Source organism: Xiphias gladius, chromosome 21 (genome assembly GCF_016859285.1).
Source record: "Xiphias gladius isolate SHS-SW01 ecotype Sanya breed wild chromosome 21, ASM1685928v1, whole genome shotgun sequence".
Lineage (NCBI taxonomy): Eukaryota > Metazoa > Chordata > Actinopteri > Istiophoriformes > Xiphiidae > Xiphias > Xiphias gladius.
In genome coordinates, this window is record NC_053420.1 from 12,353,049 (window position 1) to 12,372,342 (window position 19,294).

The window sequence follows — 19,294 nt, forward strand, 5'->3', positions numbered from 1 at the left end:
TTATTGCCTCCCAGCTCAATCTCCATATTCAATGCACAGTCTTATAGATAATAATGTACAAGGGGAAAGTGTGTACTGTACACATACTTCACGTTATAGTGCAATTTTTAAAATTATTAAATATATTTAAATGTTTTAATAATAAGCCCTCAAGGACTTAGACCAAAGAACAATTTAATGTAGACTAAAATGTGTAATTAATTTTTTTTTTTGTGCTGTATTTGTATTAAAGCTAAACGTGGTTGCAAAAACCTGAAAAAAAGAGTGCCTTTATCTTCGTCTTGTCGCAGTCTTGTGTCTTTGATTTTACCTTTCGTAAGATGTACAGAACATTTCAGTCAAAACGGGTCAAATCAGTGACAACAGGCTTCGCCACGGTAAGGGCACCTGGCCTGCAGTGTGTGTTGCACGTTTAATCCTGCCTCGGTTGGCGTTCAGACGGCAGGGATTGGCTGGGAGAGCAGGTACATTAACCAACCAACCACGGGAAGCACAGTGTCTTATCAGTGTGCCACAAAGCCTCTGTTTGTCTGCCTGCCACCTCCCGCTGAAGTCATACAGGAAAAAGAGGATTAACACTGGTAGTGTTTGCATTAGTGATGTAATGCTCTGTAAACTGATACACCGTAACAGCGGTACAGCAGGAGAAGTCGTTTTAGAGGCATTTTGACGTGCTTCATCAGATTTTGAAAATAAAATCCATCTGTTCCTTGTATTTTCTTTTTTAATTCAACATTTTGTTTGACGTCTTTTTTCTTCAGCTTACTTTCAATTTATACATCAAAGGGACTGACACATTTTTTATATTTTTGGTGGATGCAGTCGTCAGTGTCAGCCATTAATGAGCCAGAGCCTCCATCTTCTTTATATCATTGATCCAATTTGTAATGTCGTCTTCACTGGATGAATAAAGGAGGCATTTGCAGAAATCCTAAATATACACAGTACCTTTTTTTTGCCAATTGTTGACTATTTGTACAACTTTTCATACATCCAGCAGAAAAAGACCAACACTGTAAGTAGTTTGGACTTGTTTCTCTCCACATCTGACAAATGCAAGTCCAATATTCACTCTCCTTTTAGCTCCGGTCTGGGTTCCACAAACTTCTGAGAGCAATATCTAGCTTCCTAGTGGCTGAATACTTCACGGCGTTCACCAGTTTGTAACCAACTTTGTCTGTTTGCTATGTAGTGCTGGGCTGTAGCACACAGTGTTTTTTGTTATGAGATTCTGATGAGATCGTTTTTTCATCAGGAATTTCTCAACTCAGCATGAGCCATATAAAATATATTCATTGAATGCCGATCAATAAAATTTGTAGTTTTTAAATTGACGAACAAATGTAAATCTTATTCTGTAACCACATAAGAGAAACGTTTGATCTGCATCACAAAGTGCTGACAGTTAACTTGAGCTAAAATACCAACCTCTGCTTTGCTGGTCCAAACTCGAGCATTGCAGCAACCACCAGAAATATTTTGGTTTTTTTCATTTTATATAGATGGAAAATATTCTCAACTAGCACACAAACACTTCTTCAGACAGAATGGATTATTTTCCTCCCCGCAGAATGTCCTGCAATAACTCAGATCTCTCCAATGGCCTCTGACGTGAACATTTTCAGGTCCTCTGCTGAAAAAAAGACTTTTGTCACAGCTGTGAAAAATGAGGGAACAAGTAAAACCAGAGTGACATTATAAATCCAGAGTGGTTTATTGGTTTCATCAGCTGGCAGGTTTGCCAAAGCACCATAAGAAACAAAGTGAGCAATTACCCGCCTTTATACATTTCAATGGCAGCAAGGTGCATTCAGGAGCAGTGGAATTAAAGCATGAGTAAACAATTCAAACAAAACATAACACCGTCATGAAAGGGTTTAATACATCTTAAACAAAAGCACAACTTAGACAGTTTTCATACTTTGCATGCTGTGCGCTAAACTTCTTGCAGCTGGCGTTAATTCTCAGGGAACTGAGCCACACTGACTCTGAAACACACACAGAGAGGGGGAAGGGCAACAGGACACACTGCAGCAATGAACAGGGATTAGAGAAGAACACGCAGATACTCATTCACTCCCATCTGAAATGACGGCCAGCCAGCACTGTCCTGCTGCTGTTGGTGGGGCTGCTGCTGCTGCTGCTGCTGCTGCGTGCACGTGCGTGTGCGTGTACGTATGTGTGCAAGTGTGTAATCGTCTAGCGGGTGGGTTTGTTGGGGAACAAATCAGCTTTGAGTGGAACAAAGTGGCTCGGGAGGCGAGCAGAGCTGTGATTTTAATCCCTAATGTTTCGCGAACAACATTTAAAATAGCGGTGTCGGCAGCACAGGTTAGGGAGGACAGGACAGATTTACAGGGACCGTCACATCGAAAACCAACCGGGAGACAGAGACAGAGAGACCGTAAAGAGACATTGAGACGGTAAAGAATAGCTCAGCGCATGCAAATTTAGAAAAGCCAAAAATCTGAAATAATTTCAATGACAGGGCCGTGAGCTGGATAACAACAAATTGTACTTTCCTCTTCCTCTCCACAAACGTGTATCTAACCTTAAATCACATAATGTGGCCATGCTTTCCTGACCAAACTTTTCTAAAGTGTTACTTTCAACAGGAAGAGGAGGATGGATTTCACAGTAAATCTGTCCAACAGATTTCTGTGGGCTAGGACTGGGGGCTATAGTCATAATAGGTCTTGGCAGCGGAAAATGTGTGGCCTGAACCACATGATGGCTATGATGACGACTATAGTGAGACTTCACTTAACTATCTAGTCATATGACTGCAGTGCTAAGGGAATTTTCACCTCAGGGACAAGTATCCTAAACAATGTGAAAAAAAAAACAGTGTTCCTGTCACTCCGTGTAACAAAGAGGGAATTCTTTTTCACAGTACCGTTTTCCTATTTCAGTCACTTGACAAGAGCAGAGGAACCATTGATTCACACAAAGAGAAAGAAAAACAGAACACTCAAAAGCACTGAAGTACAGCGAAGCAATAACTTTTCAGCTGGAAGAAAATCAAGTAGGAGGAGGACACCGAGGGGCTTTGGTCCCAGTCCCAGTCCCATTTTTTGTCCAAGTGCTTCAAAAGAGCAGAACAGACTGCTGCAGAATGTTAAATACAGGTGCTTTGTCAAAGACAAACACGGCGCTACAGCATAGTCTTGGTTACATTAAGAAAAATAAAACAGCTAAACCCCACAGTATATTTACATATTTTAGTCAGTGCATAATGGATATCGCTTCCATTTCTCTGTCAAATTTATACAAGTCCGCACAGAAAACTGACTACAGCGTGAAGCAACACAGGCGAGGAATGCTTGTGTTTAGAACTGGTACTCAATTGGTCTTGACATCCCCAGCAAGGCGCCTTCCTCATTAAGTAACAGACAGAGACTTTGTTTATGTGCAGAGTGGCGCTGGATTGCAGGCAGTGGAAGGTCCCTGCTCATGCTACGTGTCTGGAGGCTGAACTGCTCCCATCAACATTCACGTGACCGTATAGTGGCAGTGCTAGAGGCTTGACCACGCACGTACATTTAGACATTGTTGGTTTTTGTGTGAAAAGAAAAACGTGCAGTTTCAGGTAGGAACAACTAGAACAGTATCAACAATCTGTGAGAACACAATGTTCTTTGTTTTGTATGAATCTAGTGAAAATATCTGATGGACTCAGCAATGTTTGGTAGCATCATTCTGTCCCAATCGAACCACGACTTCCAAGAAAGTGGTCAGAATCTGTGAGATTCCTCACATCTGAGAGACTCAAAACAAACCTGCAGTACTTTGCTTCTGAACTAGTCACAAAAGTCATGCCTCTGTATTATTGACCCATTTCCAGTTAAAACAGAAAGATAAGCTGAGACAAAGGGATCATTAAAAAGGTGGGTGAGACTAACATGGAAATAGGTTTCAAAAAAATGTAAGTCTTTGAGGAGTTGAGAGTTGTGGCTTAGGTCATGGCTCCAAAAATCTAGGATATTATGCCTACCGGTGTGTGTGATGCAGCAATCACTAAAATATATCGTTTTTCTAAGGAGGTTTGGATATAAAAATACAAGACAATACAAAACAGAATCTTTTGGCATTGATTGTTAAACAGGTAGGTCAGAACATGGAAAATCAGCTAACAAGGTGACGGAGTCATTTTTCACTTCATTTTGCCATAAAGTTACTTCTCGGCCAGTTCAAGAAGTAACTTGAAATTATGTTCTGTGCAACGCTTTTTTTGTGCCTCTTCTTGACCAATGAGATTGCAAGCAGTCGGCGAAGCGGTGGACACCTATTTTCGGCCACGCTGCCTCGCCAGGCGCTTCATGAAGCAACAGGTTACTGCTGCGATGATGACGATGCCCACGAACAAGGCCGAGGAGACTCCGATAACCAAAGGGATGAGGAGGAGGTCAGCGGCTGGGGAAGGGAAGGATGCACTGGTGTAAACTGACATGTATGAAGACTGCGGAACCGCTGTTAATTACTGAAAATGACCACTTATTTTCCTTTAAATGAGGAAAATACCACAGGATGAGTTGAAATTTTAATTTAATTGATATGCACAACCCTGCTTTCATTGCAATCTGATTTCAGACGAGTAAATGTCAAATATATTGGAAAAAAAATGTTGCCCTTGGGTAAATTGATTCGTGTGGTTTAAATTAATACAGACAGCACACACATTGATGACCACTAGGCTTAATGGACTGTGCTGCTGGATAAGCTAAAAGCACAGTTTCCTCTGGTGATTCATTTATCTAGAGCAGTCGATTTAGTCTCAATCTGGGATCCAGAATTATGTAATCTATGTTGAACAGACAAAAAAGGTCCATAACTAACTTTTGACAAATATCTTAATATACATTCTGGATATTTAGACTGCAATTGGGTGGGACTAATTTTCATAACAATGAAAATGTTCCTAAGATGCATTGAAGATCTTTTTACCCATACCACCTCCAGATGTAGCAGATACAGAAGTGGCCAAATTAACGTATAATCTCCTCCGGCCAGGATGCCGCTAGCAGCACAACACAACCTCCATTCGTATCCACACAACCTCCCTTCAAATTATGCCTCAGCAAAACTGACATAAACTGACAATAAAAACCTTGAAGACATGAACCCTCGAGTCTAGTTGAAACAATGACGTCAGTTAATCGATCAAAAGAAAATGAATCTGCAACTTTTTTTGATAATGGATTAATCATTTCAGTCGTTCAGTCAAGTCAAGTCAATTTTTTTTTCGCATAGCACCATTGCATACAGAAACAGGTCAAGGTGCAATAAAATAAAGTAAAACGCAAAATAATTTTTTCTCCCAAGCAAAAATGTCATTTTATGGTTTCAGCTTGTATAATATGACAAACTGCTGGTTTTCTTTGTGGCATTGGACAGTAAATTTGAGAGATTAAGTGCATATCCATATATTTAAAATGTAAATCTAGAGGAACCATGATCTGTAGTCTGCTAGGGAAGGACGTAGAGAAGAATCAATCTACTTAAAACGTTTAGACCATTCAACATTTTCTGACCAAATGTCACCAGTTTAACCGGCTGTTTGATCCGCCAATTCGATCCCCAAGCAACCGAGATTGAATCTTGGTGGGGAAGGTGAAAGAGCAGGACTTGCCCCATAGTGCCCGAACGCTCCAGTGGAGCTGCTCTAAAGTCACCAGGCTGTGGTTGTACTGGGAAGGAGAGAGCTGCCCCGGATGAATGCTTTTTGAGACGAGGCCTGTTGTAGTCGCTCACATTTATCCACTATGACTATGATTATTACAATAAAGAAACCCAAACGGAGGCACTTACCTCTGGCGTACAGGTAAACGGTCACTGCATTTGACTCCGCTTTGACCCCTGTGTTGTACCAGCCTCCATGCGGGTCCTGACCCCACGCCTCGGCATGACACGCATACATGCCCTGATCATCCATTGTTGCTGTGTGGACCCTCAGTCTGTAGCTGACAGCAGACAGGCGGTCGACGCTAACCTCGCTACTGTTGACGTAGATATTTGTAACGCCATTGTACATGAGAGCAGCTATCAGTCTGGGTTTCTCTACAATGGGGGGATCTGGCGGAGCGACGTCCGATGCTGGACTCTGTCCGTTCTTGATAACTGGTTCAGGGATCGGCCACCGCAGCCACTGCACCTGTGCCTGGGCGGGACTTGTAGTCGTCACGGTGGCGTTGCAGATGAGGGTGATGGTGCTGCCTCTTTTTAACAGGGGGCCTCGCGGGAGCTGAGCCATAGCTGAAACCAGCACTTCTGCGAAAGGAAGGGGTTTATAGTGGGTAAACTACATAAATGCGTCAGTTTAAGAACAAAACTGAAATGTATGATTTTCATCTGTGGTAAGACAGATGTTTTACATTTTCAGCAATCATCTTTAGTAAGGTGATCTTTTTCGCTAACATACGTTTCTGAGGCATTTGAAAAGAAGCAGACCACAGATTCAAGTTTTGGCAGTCTACCCTCGAGCCAAACAATCACTGGAATACGACACTAACTTATCATTTCTTCCTGTTGCAGTAAAACCATTGTCCATACAATATGAAGCAAAACATCATAACGTAAATCAATATTTTCAGGGAAGATATGAATGTTTTAGAAAATTTACAAAAGTTATTAGAAACTTGGAGACAGATCGGTTTTGGAAGTCCTGTTGCAGACTTGAACCCAGCACACCGCAGCCCAATGGCCCACAGCCCAGAACCCTGGGCCACCAAGACACTCATGAATCCAAAATTTAAATCTTTTCTCAGACCAAAAAAATACACCAGTGCCTGAACATAAAATGCAGTTAGTAGTGGAATGAAAACAACACTTTGTTAAGATCCAATAACTGTAGTTTGCAGTTTTACTTTTTTTTTCAAATACAAATAATTATGAAAACCCTTCTCGTTTACTCTGAATCTACAATCCCTGATAGAGATGAAGCCCGTGTGTCACCGAGGACATGAGCAGCGCCTCTCACCTTCGGTCTTCAGGTTGACGGTGACTGCCTCAGACCTCTGGGTGAGTGTTGCGGGCGTGGACGGGCCGGGGTTTCTCCTTCCAGCGTACACACTCACCACACACCGATACAGCCCTGTGTCAGAGGGCCGGGCCGAGAACAGCTTCAGAGAGAACCTCCCCTCCGCCACTTTCTCCATAGAGCCGCCACTAGATCTGCTGAGGTCGTCTCCCCAGCTCACGACACCATCTGGGCTCATCCGGGCCACCTCCACCTTAACATAAAATACAGTGTGTCAGTATGTGTTAAACTATAAATTGAAATTTGATTTACTTCAAGCCATTTACTAGAAACTGCGAATACTTTATATTATTGAAAAATGTTTCCTAAACCGTGTCATAGCTTAGTAGATCGACGACGTCAATCAAACACCAATGTCAGGGAAACTAAAAGTCAGTTTCTTCACTTTGAATGAAAAATGCTGCTTTTTTGGCAGCCATCTCTCAGACATCATTTGTCCAAACTTTGGTTCCAGCGTTTGAACCCACCACACCTGAAAATACCTGTAATTTCAGACAAAGGACCCCACAACAATAATGTAACTGACAGAAAATAAGAATGGATTACCTATCTGCGCCTGCAATTAACAATGACCTTCGCTGAAATTCCCAGAAAAAAATGCTACAGCTGCAGCTTCACATTAAAAGCATTCAAATGGTGAAACACGAGTTGACTTTTATTATGAAGTAGTCACAGGAAAGGCAATGTGTTTTTCAGTGAGCTCAGCACTTACTGCTAACATTTAAACAAAATGCGTCTACAAAACAAGACTCTGACTTCTTTATTAAAATGACAATAGTTTGTTTTGCTGCCCCCCAGAATTCTGACCTGTAGTATTAAACCGCGCTTGCTGTTACCACCAGAAACTACAGGCGTCGCCAAATTATCCAGGATGGAAGTCTTTGAGATTGCCACGTTAATTTTCATGCCCCTGCAAGCTAATTCTCATACCATACTGATAAAAAAAATGGAAAAGTGATAAAAACTAGCATGCTTTGCTAAGTTTAATGTGGCATGATATTACAATATTGATGTGGAATGTTGGATCAGTTGCCTCATTTGTGGGGGAGTGTTTACACAAGAACTAATTATGACTATGAAAGACAAATTTACTGTATGTCTACTTAAGATACGTACGTCTATACCTCAGTTGCAGTGTGCAGATGCAAAAACACGCCAACATCTCTACCTTGTCCTATCACAGTACGTGCAATCAAACACAGTGAGCTGTAACCTGCAAACAATCGACCATAATAGTCTAAATAAGTGAGAGGTGAGAATGACAGTACCTCAACTCCCCCGGGGCCGACTACATCGCTGCTTACAGATCCCCTCTTCATCCACTGAACCAGCAGGCCTGAGTTCACTTCAGACGGCAGCCCCGACACCTCGCAGGTCAGCATGAGAGGGGAGCCGACCTGCAGGGTCACCTCCCCTCTGGGTTCAGAATTTACACTCAGAGACTCCGCTGGAGAGAGGAAGAAAATAGAGGAAGAGAGCTTAATAAAAGTTTAGGTACCAGAAATCCTCCTTGGTGGAGAGCGTCAAACAAGCACTTAGACTGTGACAGCTAAAATCTTCACAGGAAGTTATTGGCAGCACTGCAAGTGTCATTTCTATGGGAAGGTTAGGGTGGCTTCTCTAGTGCATCCCATATTTAATGGCCAGGATGAAATGGATTACCACCTCAATCAAGTAAAAATGCCTCAAACGTCACACAATGGTTATTATAGTATGTTACAAAATAGAGCAGAATGATTAGAATATTCATATTTTCTGTATATCCTGTAATGGATTTTCCATATCTGTGGGTTGGGATCCCCATACCAGCATGCAAAATAAACCAGAGAGTTTGCGCAATAATTATGCAAGATATTGTGTTTTTCAGACTTGCCTCTAATCTTTTACTGGAAAATCGGGCCTCTAAAAATCTGTCCTTGGTTTGAACTGGTCACAATTAACAGATACGGTAAATACACAAGGGTCACAAGTAAAGGTTTCTTTGTTTTCAGGAATCACCAGTCAAAAAGGCTGGTTACCACTGCTGTAGATAACATGTGCGCTGTCCGTGTCTGTGCATACGTCTCCCAAACCTATGTCTTATATAAGTATCCAATTCTGGAAATATCTAATAATATCTAACTAATTCTGTTATAAGACATGTTAGTACTTGAACTACATGCACTTGAGTTTTATTTACTAAAACACCACTATCATATTTGTTAGACTCTAGCTTTCCATAACCTAATGCACACTCATGTGGCAACAAGAGAAATAATCAAGTTGTATTTATTCAAACAGGATTATATTGTTTGAAGAAATATAAACACAAATTCTCACCCTGATTGTTATAATTTTATCATATATGATTATAAAAGATCTTGTATAAGATTTTCTTTCATTTTTACTAGTATTTTCTGTTGTAACTAAATAAAAGATGAAATTGTTTTGTTGTATTCAGAGATCTACATAAAGTGTAACAGTAGAAGAACAAAGAACAGAGGAGTATGTTCAACTTTTTTAAATGAACTGAAAACGTTACTAATAACCTGTTATAATTATAAGCTATCAACACCGATCCATTGTGTGTGCAAAGCCTCATTTAACCACAATACTTTTCTAAACACAGTCAACGTATCTATCTGCTCAATAATAGGCACATTATATACGTGAACAAAAGCAGAAATATCAGACCATTGTATTGGTCAGACAAGAGAAAATAAGGATTTAACTAGTGCTTTTCAGGAACTGTCTCTGAGAAACAATGCATGCATTGATGAGCTCTAATGTTTCAACCTCAGCTTCCATTTTATTGCTCAAGAGAAAAAAATCTGACCTAAATAACTCTTAGCTCCACTACTTAGTTACTTAGTAGTAAGAAGTTTTTGTACCTTTCATCAGCAATGATGAATAAAAAATTAAAAAATTAAAAAAAAAACACGAAAAAGCATTTGGATAGGATAAGTCAGTAATTTCAGTCCAATTCAGTATTTCAAGCTCAGTTGAGTGTGAGTCTTATACTAAAACTTATATTAATCAAAATTAAGAAAATATCCTGTACAAGAATGAGGCTGGGAAGGTAAAACATTAACAGTACTTCACATGAGCAAACACATCAAGAATATATGTATGAAGTAAACTTCCCTTTGCAGTAGGTGTTTGAGGAAGGACTACTAGGACGCTGCAGTGCTGCTCCGAAAGTAACGGACATATCTGTCTGACAGAAAGAAAGTCATCCTCTTTGAGGCCAAGGTGGGTTGAAAAGATTACTTAATCCTTAAGACCTACACAAGCGCTTTAGGAATTAAACTGAGCCAAGCGGCAAGGCAACAGGCAGTTATCCAGCTGCCCGGCCGGCAGGCTATCGACCCATCAAATCCAGCTGGATAATCAACAGGAGAGCTGAACATTTAGCTCGTCAGTCATTTAGCTGGACAGCAGACGGAGCCGCGAGTAGAGCTGCAATTACCCAGCTGACGGAAAATTTGCGTTTACCTACGCTGATTGTTTAAGTCATTTTCAAGAAAAAATGCAAAAAAATTTGATAGTTCCAGGTTCTCTAATGGGAAAATTTTCTGCTTTTCTACGTTTTCTAGTGTTTACAGACCAAAGAATCAATCATTTGCATTAAACAGAAAAGAAGCAGATCAATTGATATCCAAATTAATATTTAGCTGAATATCTAATAGTAAGATGTCCATCCAGCCATCCGTGCAGCTTATCAGAAACCCCAACACGTCCTGTATCCGAGCAGCCAACAAACAAGGCAACAACTTAAATACAGATGTGTATCCCGTTATTTAATCAGCCGCCTATCCATCCAGTCCATAAACTGCTGAGTCAGCCAGCCAGAAAGCTCAAAATTTAGTTAAGCTCTACGGAACACAAACATCCAGGGCTTGAATCTGAAATCTGCAAAAGAGTCCGGGGAACTCAACAGCACTACAAGTGCAGGCCGACTCGCGCCACTTCCATGGCAGTGACCAAGAAAGAATCGAGAGCCTTGACCTGACGAGTAGAAACCAAACTTCAGATGTTTTAGTTTTTATTGTCTGACATTTACTCTGTAACTAGAGGCGCCAGCTTCATTATATGATGCCCCCATTCCTTACAGTGGCTGACTGGGTCACAAACTGCCCACAGTAAGATTTTATTACCAACCTCATCATCTTTCAAATGTATGTCTCTGAACAATGATCACAGCACGTTGTGCAGTGTGCTTGTTGCAGTAGGACCTTAGCACTTGCCACACGCTCTCATAGTTTTGGCAGATGTCAGCACAAACACTGGCAAAGTTTCTATGTCACACTAACCTAGTTGCTGAACAGTCAAGTTGCCAATATCCAGCGTCCTCTGCGCAATCTTCTGCCAGGATCGATCAGGGTCCAGAATCCACTGCGAGGCCTCACAGAAATACGAGCCGGTGTCATCTGGCTGCACCGCTCTCATCCTCATCACGTACACGCCCTGCCCGGCCTCCCCGTTCCTCTTCTCCAGCGTGATCTCTCCATCATCGTAGCGCGTCTTGTACACACGACCGGGGACGACCCCCAGCAGGTTGTCGATGGAGATAATCTCTCTAACGGTGCTGACCTCTCCTCCAGCTCCGCTCGCCGAACCCTCTCCAAGACCACGCTTCCCAAATGTGATGGACAGATGGGTGAGCTGCTCCGACTGGATGCTGGCTGAGCATGTCAGTGTTAATTCGGCCCCCTCTGGCACCGGCTGGCCAGTGAGTGAGCGGGAGTAGCTGATCTGGAGCGTGTCAGGGATCACTGCGGTTGTAATATGAAGACACAGACAGACAACTATATTATATCAAGCTGCTGCAGGAGCCAGATGGGAAGGAAAAAATACGTGCCAAATTTAATTTCTATTCCCTGTGTGCTATTTAGACATTTCTATGTTTAGAAAACTAAAGCAAATCGTGAAATGGGGTAGCCGAGAGTGACTCCAAGCCTTTAACCACCCTTGGCTTTGGGCACTAAAGAAAGGGGGATTGGCTGGCTGTTACAAAGATAACATACTCAGCAGCAAAATTAAGACTCGGCATCCCTCAAACATAAACTTAGTAGTACACAAACAAGATTTGGTAACCATATGGGTGGTGTAAAATTGCCTTATTTCTTTGGACAGCCTGAGCAAGTGGATCTTAATGTAAGCGTGGCAAGTTCGTGGAGAGAAATAGAAACAGAAAGGAGAAAGCAGAGCACGAATTCCAGATGATAACTATAAATAATAGCATTGAATGAGGAATGTCGTCATGCACCAAGTTAAACACAGTATAATTAATCATTGAAAAATGTCAGCCATCTGGCTGACATAGCGCAGAGTTGCTGATAAAATCTTCTCATATGGTAACCCCATGACAGAACTTCAGAACACATCACAACTAAACTATGATTGTCATCTAGTTGCAGCAAGCGCTGGGTGTCGTTTGAAATTTTGTGATATTAGTTGGTGATATAAAACGAGGGTTTCGTTACTTCTACCAAAACAATTACCGTCTGACGCCTTACTTTAGTTGCTTTTACATTCAAGTGTAGTTAGAGTACGTTTTACTGTTTTATCCATCCATTTCTCTTTTTAAGGATTTACTATACATTGGTTTGCTGATATTCTCTATATTCTCCCACGAAAAGACCAAAAACAACAAAGAACTGATCTTACTAACAAGTATCATGTTTCTTATTGCTCCTCTGCAGCCTAAAGACTAATAAAGACGCATCCATGAGCCACAGTGTTGCACTGCGTGACATTTTCCTTTGTTAAAATCACGGGCACATCTTACCTTTGACAGTTGCTTTGGCGCTGTAGTTCCCCTGATAGGTACTGTCCGTGCTGGGCGTGTAGCACTCGTATTTTCCCTGGTCTTCAGCCCGGAGTCTCTGGATCACCAGCCGGACCATGTCCCCGGAGTCCCTCTCTACCCTCACCTCCCCGCTCCTCACCCGGGCCTGGAACGGAGCATAGGGAAAACCCTTGTCCCTGGTGGACACTACTCCCATCTGCCTCCCACCGGAATTATCCCTGTACAGGAACCACTCAAACTCCTGTGTACGTGGGCCTTCATATCCCGATACGGAGCAGGGCAAGGAGAGGCCGAACCCTGCCACGCGGTATAGGGGTCCAGTGGGAAGAGTTACGTCGCGACACACAGCATACTGGAGCACTGTGAAAGAAAAAGAGAGAGACAGCGAGAGCATGAGAGACATGACAAGCCGGAAAGATCGGAAGCAGTAACAGCGTCAGTTTGTGTGGATCAGTCTTGCAACGGAGCATGTTTGGTACATGGACTCACCGATCAATATCCTGAGCTGATGACCGGCTAACAGGGAATCAATACATTAAATTGCTGTGGAAAAAAAAAAACACTAGGGCTGGGCCTGGGCCAGCTTCATCTGAATACTATGACATGTTTAACAAATGAAATATAATCATCTCAGTGGGCCTCTTCGTTCATTCTGTGATTATTTTTGTGAGGGCCAGGATTTAAAGGAACAGTCCATTAAAAAACTAGATCAAAACTAGTTTGTAGTCTTACAAAGAGTGCTACAGTGACAGTAATATTTGCTGATGCTAGCTGCATTTCACACTATGCCTACAACTAACGATTATTTTCATTATCAATTAACATGCTTATTATTTTCTTGATTCATTAAATGTCATAAATAGTTAAAAGATGCCCATTATTATTTCCTAAAGCCGAAGGTGACATCTTCACATGCTTTTAATGTCCAACCAACAGTCTATCACTGAAGCATTTACGGTTTACTATCACGTAAGACAAATAAAAGCAGCAAAATGTCCATTATCCTGAGGCTGAAACCACGTTATGTTTGGCAGGGTTTGAACGGTTAATCGTTTATTAAAATAGCTGCAGCTTTATTTTCTGACGATCAACCAATCGATTAATCAACTCATCATACATACATATACATCTGAGCAACTCAACAGTAGCATCTTTTTTCCAAATGCAGCGACAGAGACACGACTTTCTGCCAAACTTGTGAACAGTTTCTTCTTTCTACAAATAAAGGCAGGTGAACGGTTTGTGTATTTCGCACTTCGCACGTAAAACTGTTCACAGTGAGGTTGGTGGTTTGTTGTGAGCAGCTGTGTTATTATATTTAGAAAAGGATGATGCTGTTGAGTTATTCAAACCAGAAAACACAGGGTCACTGAGTGGCTTGTATTGGAATGAGATAAAACCTGATATCTTCTAACTGCAAATCCCACTGAAACGGAGGGAAAAGACTTTGCGCAAGCCAAAAGGGGAAAATAAAATAAAGTACTTTATCCCTGTCGCCTAACAGCTTCATTGAAGTCTGGTAACATGCAAGATTTTCAGTGTTCTGGTTATGGGCAAAAAATATTCGGTGGAAGTGCCTCCGAGGTGAAACCAGCCAGCTTCCAGGTTTGAGCGTCACCATCGAGGTATATCAACAATGAAACCCTCTTTCAAAGCCACGGGCACTGAAACTTGCCAGCGCTGAAATGTCTCACTGCTCTCATGATAAGGGTGTTTTCACAAAATGTTCACGTGCTGATACTGAGTTGGTCAAAGGTAAATGGCCACATTTAAAAGGGCAACACGACAGGGGATTTTACACATAGTGAAGTAAATAATTTCCTCTTTTCCACGTAACAAATCTAATCTGAGATGACATAAATTCTACAGAAAGAAATCAATCTCCAAATAGTTTCACTTCCTAACAGCAAGCACTCTTTAATATATTTATTTCAAGCGTGGTGATGGGGTTCCTGAAGTGTTTTTGGTAGACAATAAAATGAGAAAAGTGGTCTCTACTTAGATGTTTGCTGCAGCCAGACAATTTTTTGCTGGTGTTACGTTCACTCGTTGAGAAACAAACCAACAACAACAAATGTTGTTGAATAAACACTGGCTCTATTAGAAATTTGACAGTTAATTATTAAAGTAACCAGCCAGTGAGAGGTAAGGCAGCCAATCTCCTCGATAAACTTATCACGTCTTTTCATATTTAAAACAATATTTTGACCACAAACAACTGTTAAAAGAAGAGTAGAAATCTTTGATCTTGGTTGAATACTATTATTTAAATCTGCATGCGATGCCAAAAACTGAGGAAGAACCTCATCATCTCCAAATGTAAATGAGATGTGAGTCTCCTGACGTAACAGTCGACAAACAAACAACCACAAACTGACACCGAGGAGAAGGATCTGCACCGACTACCACACCCACTTACTAAACCTAAAACTACCTGAAGAACTAGAAATACTAGACGGGTGTATTTTGGCACTCCCTGGCTGTGCGTGTGTGTGTGTGTGTGTGTCAGACCTAAAAACAACTGGAGCTTTCTCACAGGCCGAGCCGAGACCCGATAACAACACGCCCATAGAAAATGACATGGGAGACTAGTGGGAGGCTTAAGCGGATCAAGTCCTAATTAACGTTGGGCTTGGATTGATAGGGCCGGGGGACACCACAGCTTGTCACCACGCTCAATTCTGTCTGGATTAGGTACTGTGCAACATCGGCGGGGGGGGGGGGGCAATTTTCTTATCAAGACCCCACAAAGAGTTCATGATGGATCCCCAGGAAGCCTGTCTGTTTGGTTATTAGACATGACTCATACAATTATTAACACTGTGAGCAGGAGGATTAAAAACTGTGTCATCCAGCCATACACATCCTCTTTCTGTCGAAACTGTTAGTTCAAACTATACTTTTGAAATTTAAGTCGTGTGAGTTGTGTTGGTTGTGTGCCCTGTATTTACCCCAAAAGAAATGCTTTTTTTTTAAAATTTAAAACAAAAAACTTTTAAGCACCTTCGGTTGGTTTGGTTAGCCCACGACATTATATTACCTCTGCAAAAAAACAACCTCAACAAGCAAATTCTTTCCAGCAAATTCTTTTTTTTTTTATTTTTATTTTTTTTATCCTAATTGCTGTCACTTAAATTCAATATTCAAGATTCAAAACTTTATTTCCATTTCACCAGCTGCTGATAGGCGCTTGCTTAGGCGAGGTCCCGTGAAACAAATCAAGGAACTTCTAGGACACAGGGTATGACTAGTAGGGAGAGATAAAACAAGTGGTAAAAACGCAAAAATGACCAAAGTCAAACAACAAAATAAACGAATCGATACAACCCATGGGTTGGTATCTGTACTGTGGAATGACTACAAGGTTTAAAGTTGTTTAAACGCCATTTAAAGTGTCCTGTTGTTGAAACTGCGGGGACTTCCTGGACGGGACACCAGGAACTCACTCTATTGGCAAAACGGACACCTGTGTCTTCGCCACGACGGGCTCAGCATCCATCCAACAGTACGCGAGGGCGTTTTTTGCCTCCGCCCGTGAACCGGCCCTGCGGGCCCCAGGGAAACGCGGATGAGCAGGCTCGGCACGCCGGATGGAGGACGGCAGAGACTAAAGGGGTGGAAAAATCGGCGGGGCGCGCGCGGCGGGCGACGTCTGGGCTAACAGTCTGACCGGCGGGGCCGCGGAGCAGCGATCACGCAGGCGCGTGTGCGTGCGACGGATGGCGGTCGCCGTGCTCAGAGCAGACAGGTACAACGCAGACGCGGGCTGCACTCACCCCAGTGTAGAAACAGGAGCGACGCTGTTTTGGGCGAAGCCATCGCGGTCCTCATCTTCCCCCCCGACGTCCGGATGGATTATGTTGAGTCAGATTTCTCTCTCCGTGTTCCTCTGGTCGTTTATCGCCGATCATAGTTCATAGTCCCCGGGGAGCGACTGTCTTCGAAGGAACCGAGGGACAGGTTCGGGTTATTTGTGAGGGAAAAAACACACACAAAAAAAAAAATAAATAAAAAACACACACGGGATAATGTGTAGCAAATGTAGCAGGGATCACACAGAGGGAGGAGAGTTAGCGCCATCAGCTAACGGCAGGGCGAATGGATATTAGCGCAAGGATGAAATGTGCAAAGCCGCAAAATGTAGTCACCTTCGTCTTCATGCCCCGTCGCATCTCCGTCGACCCATCGACTGGTCCGTAATATCCCGGTTCGGTTTTAGATTATGCCGCCTCGACAGACATGCCGCCCAGTCCCAGCCATGGAGTGGCTGGCATCACAGGGGGTTAGGGTCAGGCTTAGTGTCTGTGTGTGTGTGTATGTGTGTGTGTGTGTGTGTGTGTGAGGAGCAGCAGGAGGAGGAGGAGGAGGAGGTGTGGTTGGTAACAAAAAAGGGAGGAGCATGAATGCAAAATAATTGGTGACCATTGGTCAATAAAGGGACCCATGGCATTGTGAACCAATGATAATAGAGAGTGTTGAAAATAGGGTCAGACGACGTCAAACCGCAAGGGGGCGCCAGAGCAAAGCACACTCACTCCGCCCTTCATAAAGGTCCCTGCAAGGTGGGTAAATGGTTTATGTAGAGTATGATAGAAACCGTGGAGGAACAAGGCGGTCACTCGGATCCTCAACTGAAGGGAATGTACCAACACAACCATCTAAAAATGCTCCATCACAGGAAAAGCCCTGGATTTTGATTGAAGTTACAATCAGGTATAATCAGTAGAATTCACTTAAAGTATCAAAATTACTTTCACTGCAGAAAAAAGGGCCCCTATGGCTGATATAATAATAATAATAATAATAATAATTATTATTATTATTATTATTATTATTATTATTATTATTATTATTATTATATTACATGATTAGATTATTAATACTGATGCATTAATGTGTAAGTTGTATTCTACTGTTGTTGCCGGTCAGTGTTAGTTTAGTTTGTTAATTTGTCAGTACTCTATATATAATTAGGGTCGTTTAGTTCGGTGGTCCCTAGGGTTCCGAAACCCTCCATAGAGTCATAATGGGGGTCATAAGATGATTAATGATGATTAAGAAAAACAAGTTCCGTTACACAAACCTGTTTTCATTTCACAGGGTTTTTGCTAATCTTTATTTTGTTTTGTTGTTGTTGTTAATACTGTATGACACTGGATAACAGTCATAGAAATGAAACCATCTTAAGAGGTCAAATTGAAAAGAGTAGTTACTCCAAAAAAATTAAAAATGACAGGTGCATTTGTTGCACTTTTAAGCATCTGGTTTAGGCCTGGTTTACATAATAATAAAAAGGTAATGAAAGGACCAGTGTGTAGGAATCAGGGGGATTTATAGGCAGAAATGGAAGATAATATTCATAACTTTGTTTTCATCAGTGTATAATCACATGAAACTAAGAATCGTTGTGTTTTTCGTTAGCTTATAATGAGCCCTTCATACCTTCACAGGGAGCGGGTCCTCTTCCACGGAGCCCACCATGTTGCACTGCCATGTTTCTTCAGTAGCCCAGAACGGAGAAACTACATACCGGCTCTGAACAGGGCCTTTCGCATTTTTACGTTACCTGAAGGCCACCTAAGCTTCTCCTCCACGCTTGAAACGGGAGGAGTGAGGGGAGGGGTATTCAGTTGGTTACAATCCGCAACCTCACTGCTAGATGCCAGTAATTCCTACACGCGGGTCCTTTAATGCAACTGTGCACTCAGCTGGCACACCTGCTATTACGTGGTTGACTGCTGTTTTCTGAAACCTCCACCTGCTCCTGATGATGAAAACCAGTCTGAACCTGCAGCAATGTCTCTTTTCTTTTTTAATACTGCAAATAAAATGAGAATTGAACCTGCTAATAATTATGCATTTGCCATTTTCCTACACATGACGAGGGACAAAATCAAAACAAAAAAAGTTTCATTTTCATGTTTTAAAATGCGGCACTGCGGCAGCAACTTTGTTGAGACGTGTATCCATATCATTATTAAAATGAAAATGAATGGGACTTTGCATCATCCTTTTCAAATTGGCAGACAGTATTATACCTAAAAATGCTAACTTGGCTTTTGCATTTGAACTGTATTTCATGACTGAAAATACTAAAAAAATGAGATAGAATTTTCATCGGATTTAATTTGACAAAAGGCAGCATTCGCCCACGCTTCGAGAGAGGCTGTCTTACCCACCAAAACCATTTGGCAGGATAACATTCATTTGGTTGAAACATGCCAGTCCGATGACACTATTCTACTGTGTGGATTTATGATTAAGGTTTCCGTGCGTCCCTACTGTAATAGAGGAATCGGGGCTTGTAGTGAGTGGCTTGAAAATAAAGGTACAGTAGTCTCTTTTTTACCTCTCTGTGCTTTCTTTGGGATTGCTTGTTTTTCTGGCTTGATAGTAGCTGACTCACAGAAACGTCACAGATTAGAGATGAACTGCCGGTGCTCCCCCTTTTATTGGGCTCTCGTTGT

General features: G+C 42.0%; 1 protein-coding gene across 3 annotated transcripts; it reads right to left on the minus strand.

Moving 5' to 3' along the window:
- Positions 1–1,698: 1,698 nt before the first annotated feature.
- On the minus strand, positions 1,699–17,158 carry igsf8 (immunoglobulin superfamily, member 8). 3 transcript variants are annotated; one of them, XM_040159751.1, is made up of 8 exons: positions 16,976–17,158; positions 16,604–16,765; positions 12,807–13,187; positions 11,329–11,790; positions 8,305–8,483; positions 6,977–7,229; positions 5,809–6,267; positions 1,699–4,413 (listed from the first exon to the last, which is right to left on the minus strand). In XM_040159751.1, the coding sequence occupies exons 2-8, from the start codon at positions 16,656–16,658 to the stop codon at positions 4,286–4,288; spliced, it is 1,917 nt and encodes a 638-aa protein (XP_040015685.1). In that variant the 5' UTR covers positions 16,659–16,765; positions 16,976–17,158; the 3' UTR covers positions 1,699–4,285. The 3 variants fall into 3 exon arrangements, with proteins under 3 accessions (XP_040015685.1, XP_040015684.1, XP_040015683.1); XM_040159750.1 differs by having other exon boundaries at positions 4,326–6,267; positions 16,604–16,761; XM_040159749.1 differs by having other exon boundaries at positions 4,326–6,267.
- Positions 17,159–19,294: the final 2,136 nt, after the last annotated feature.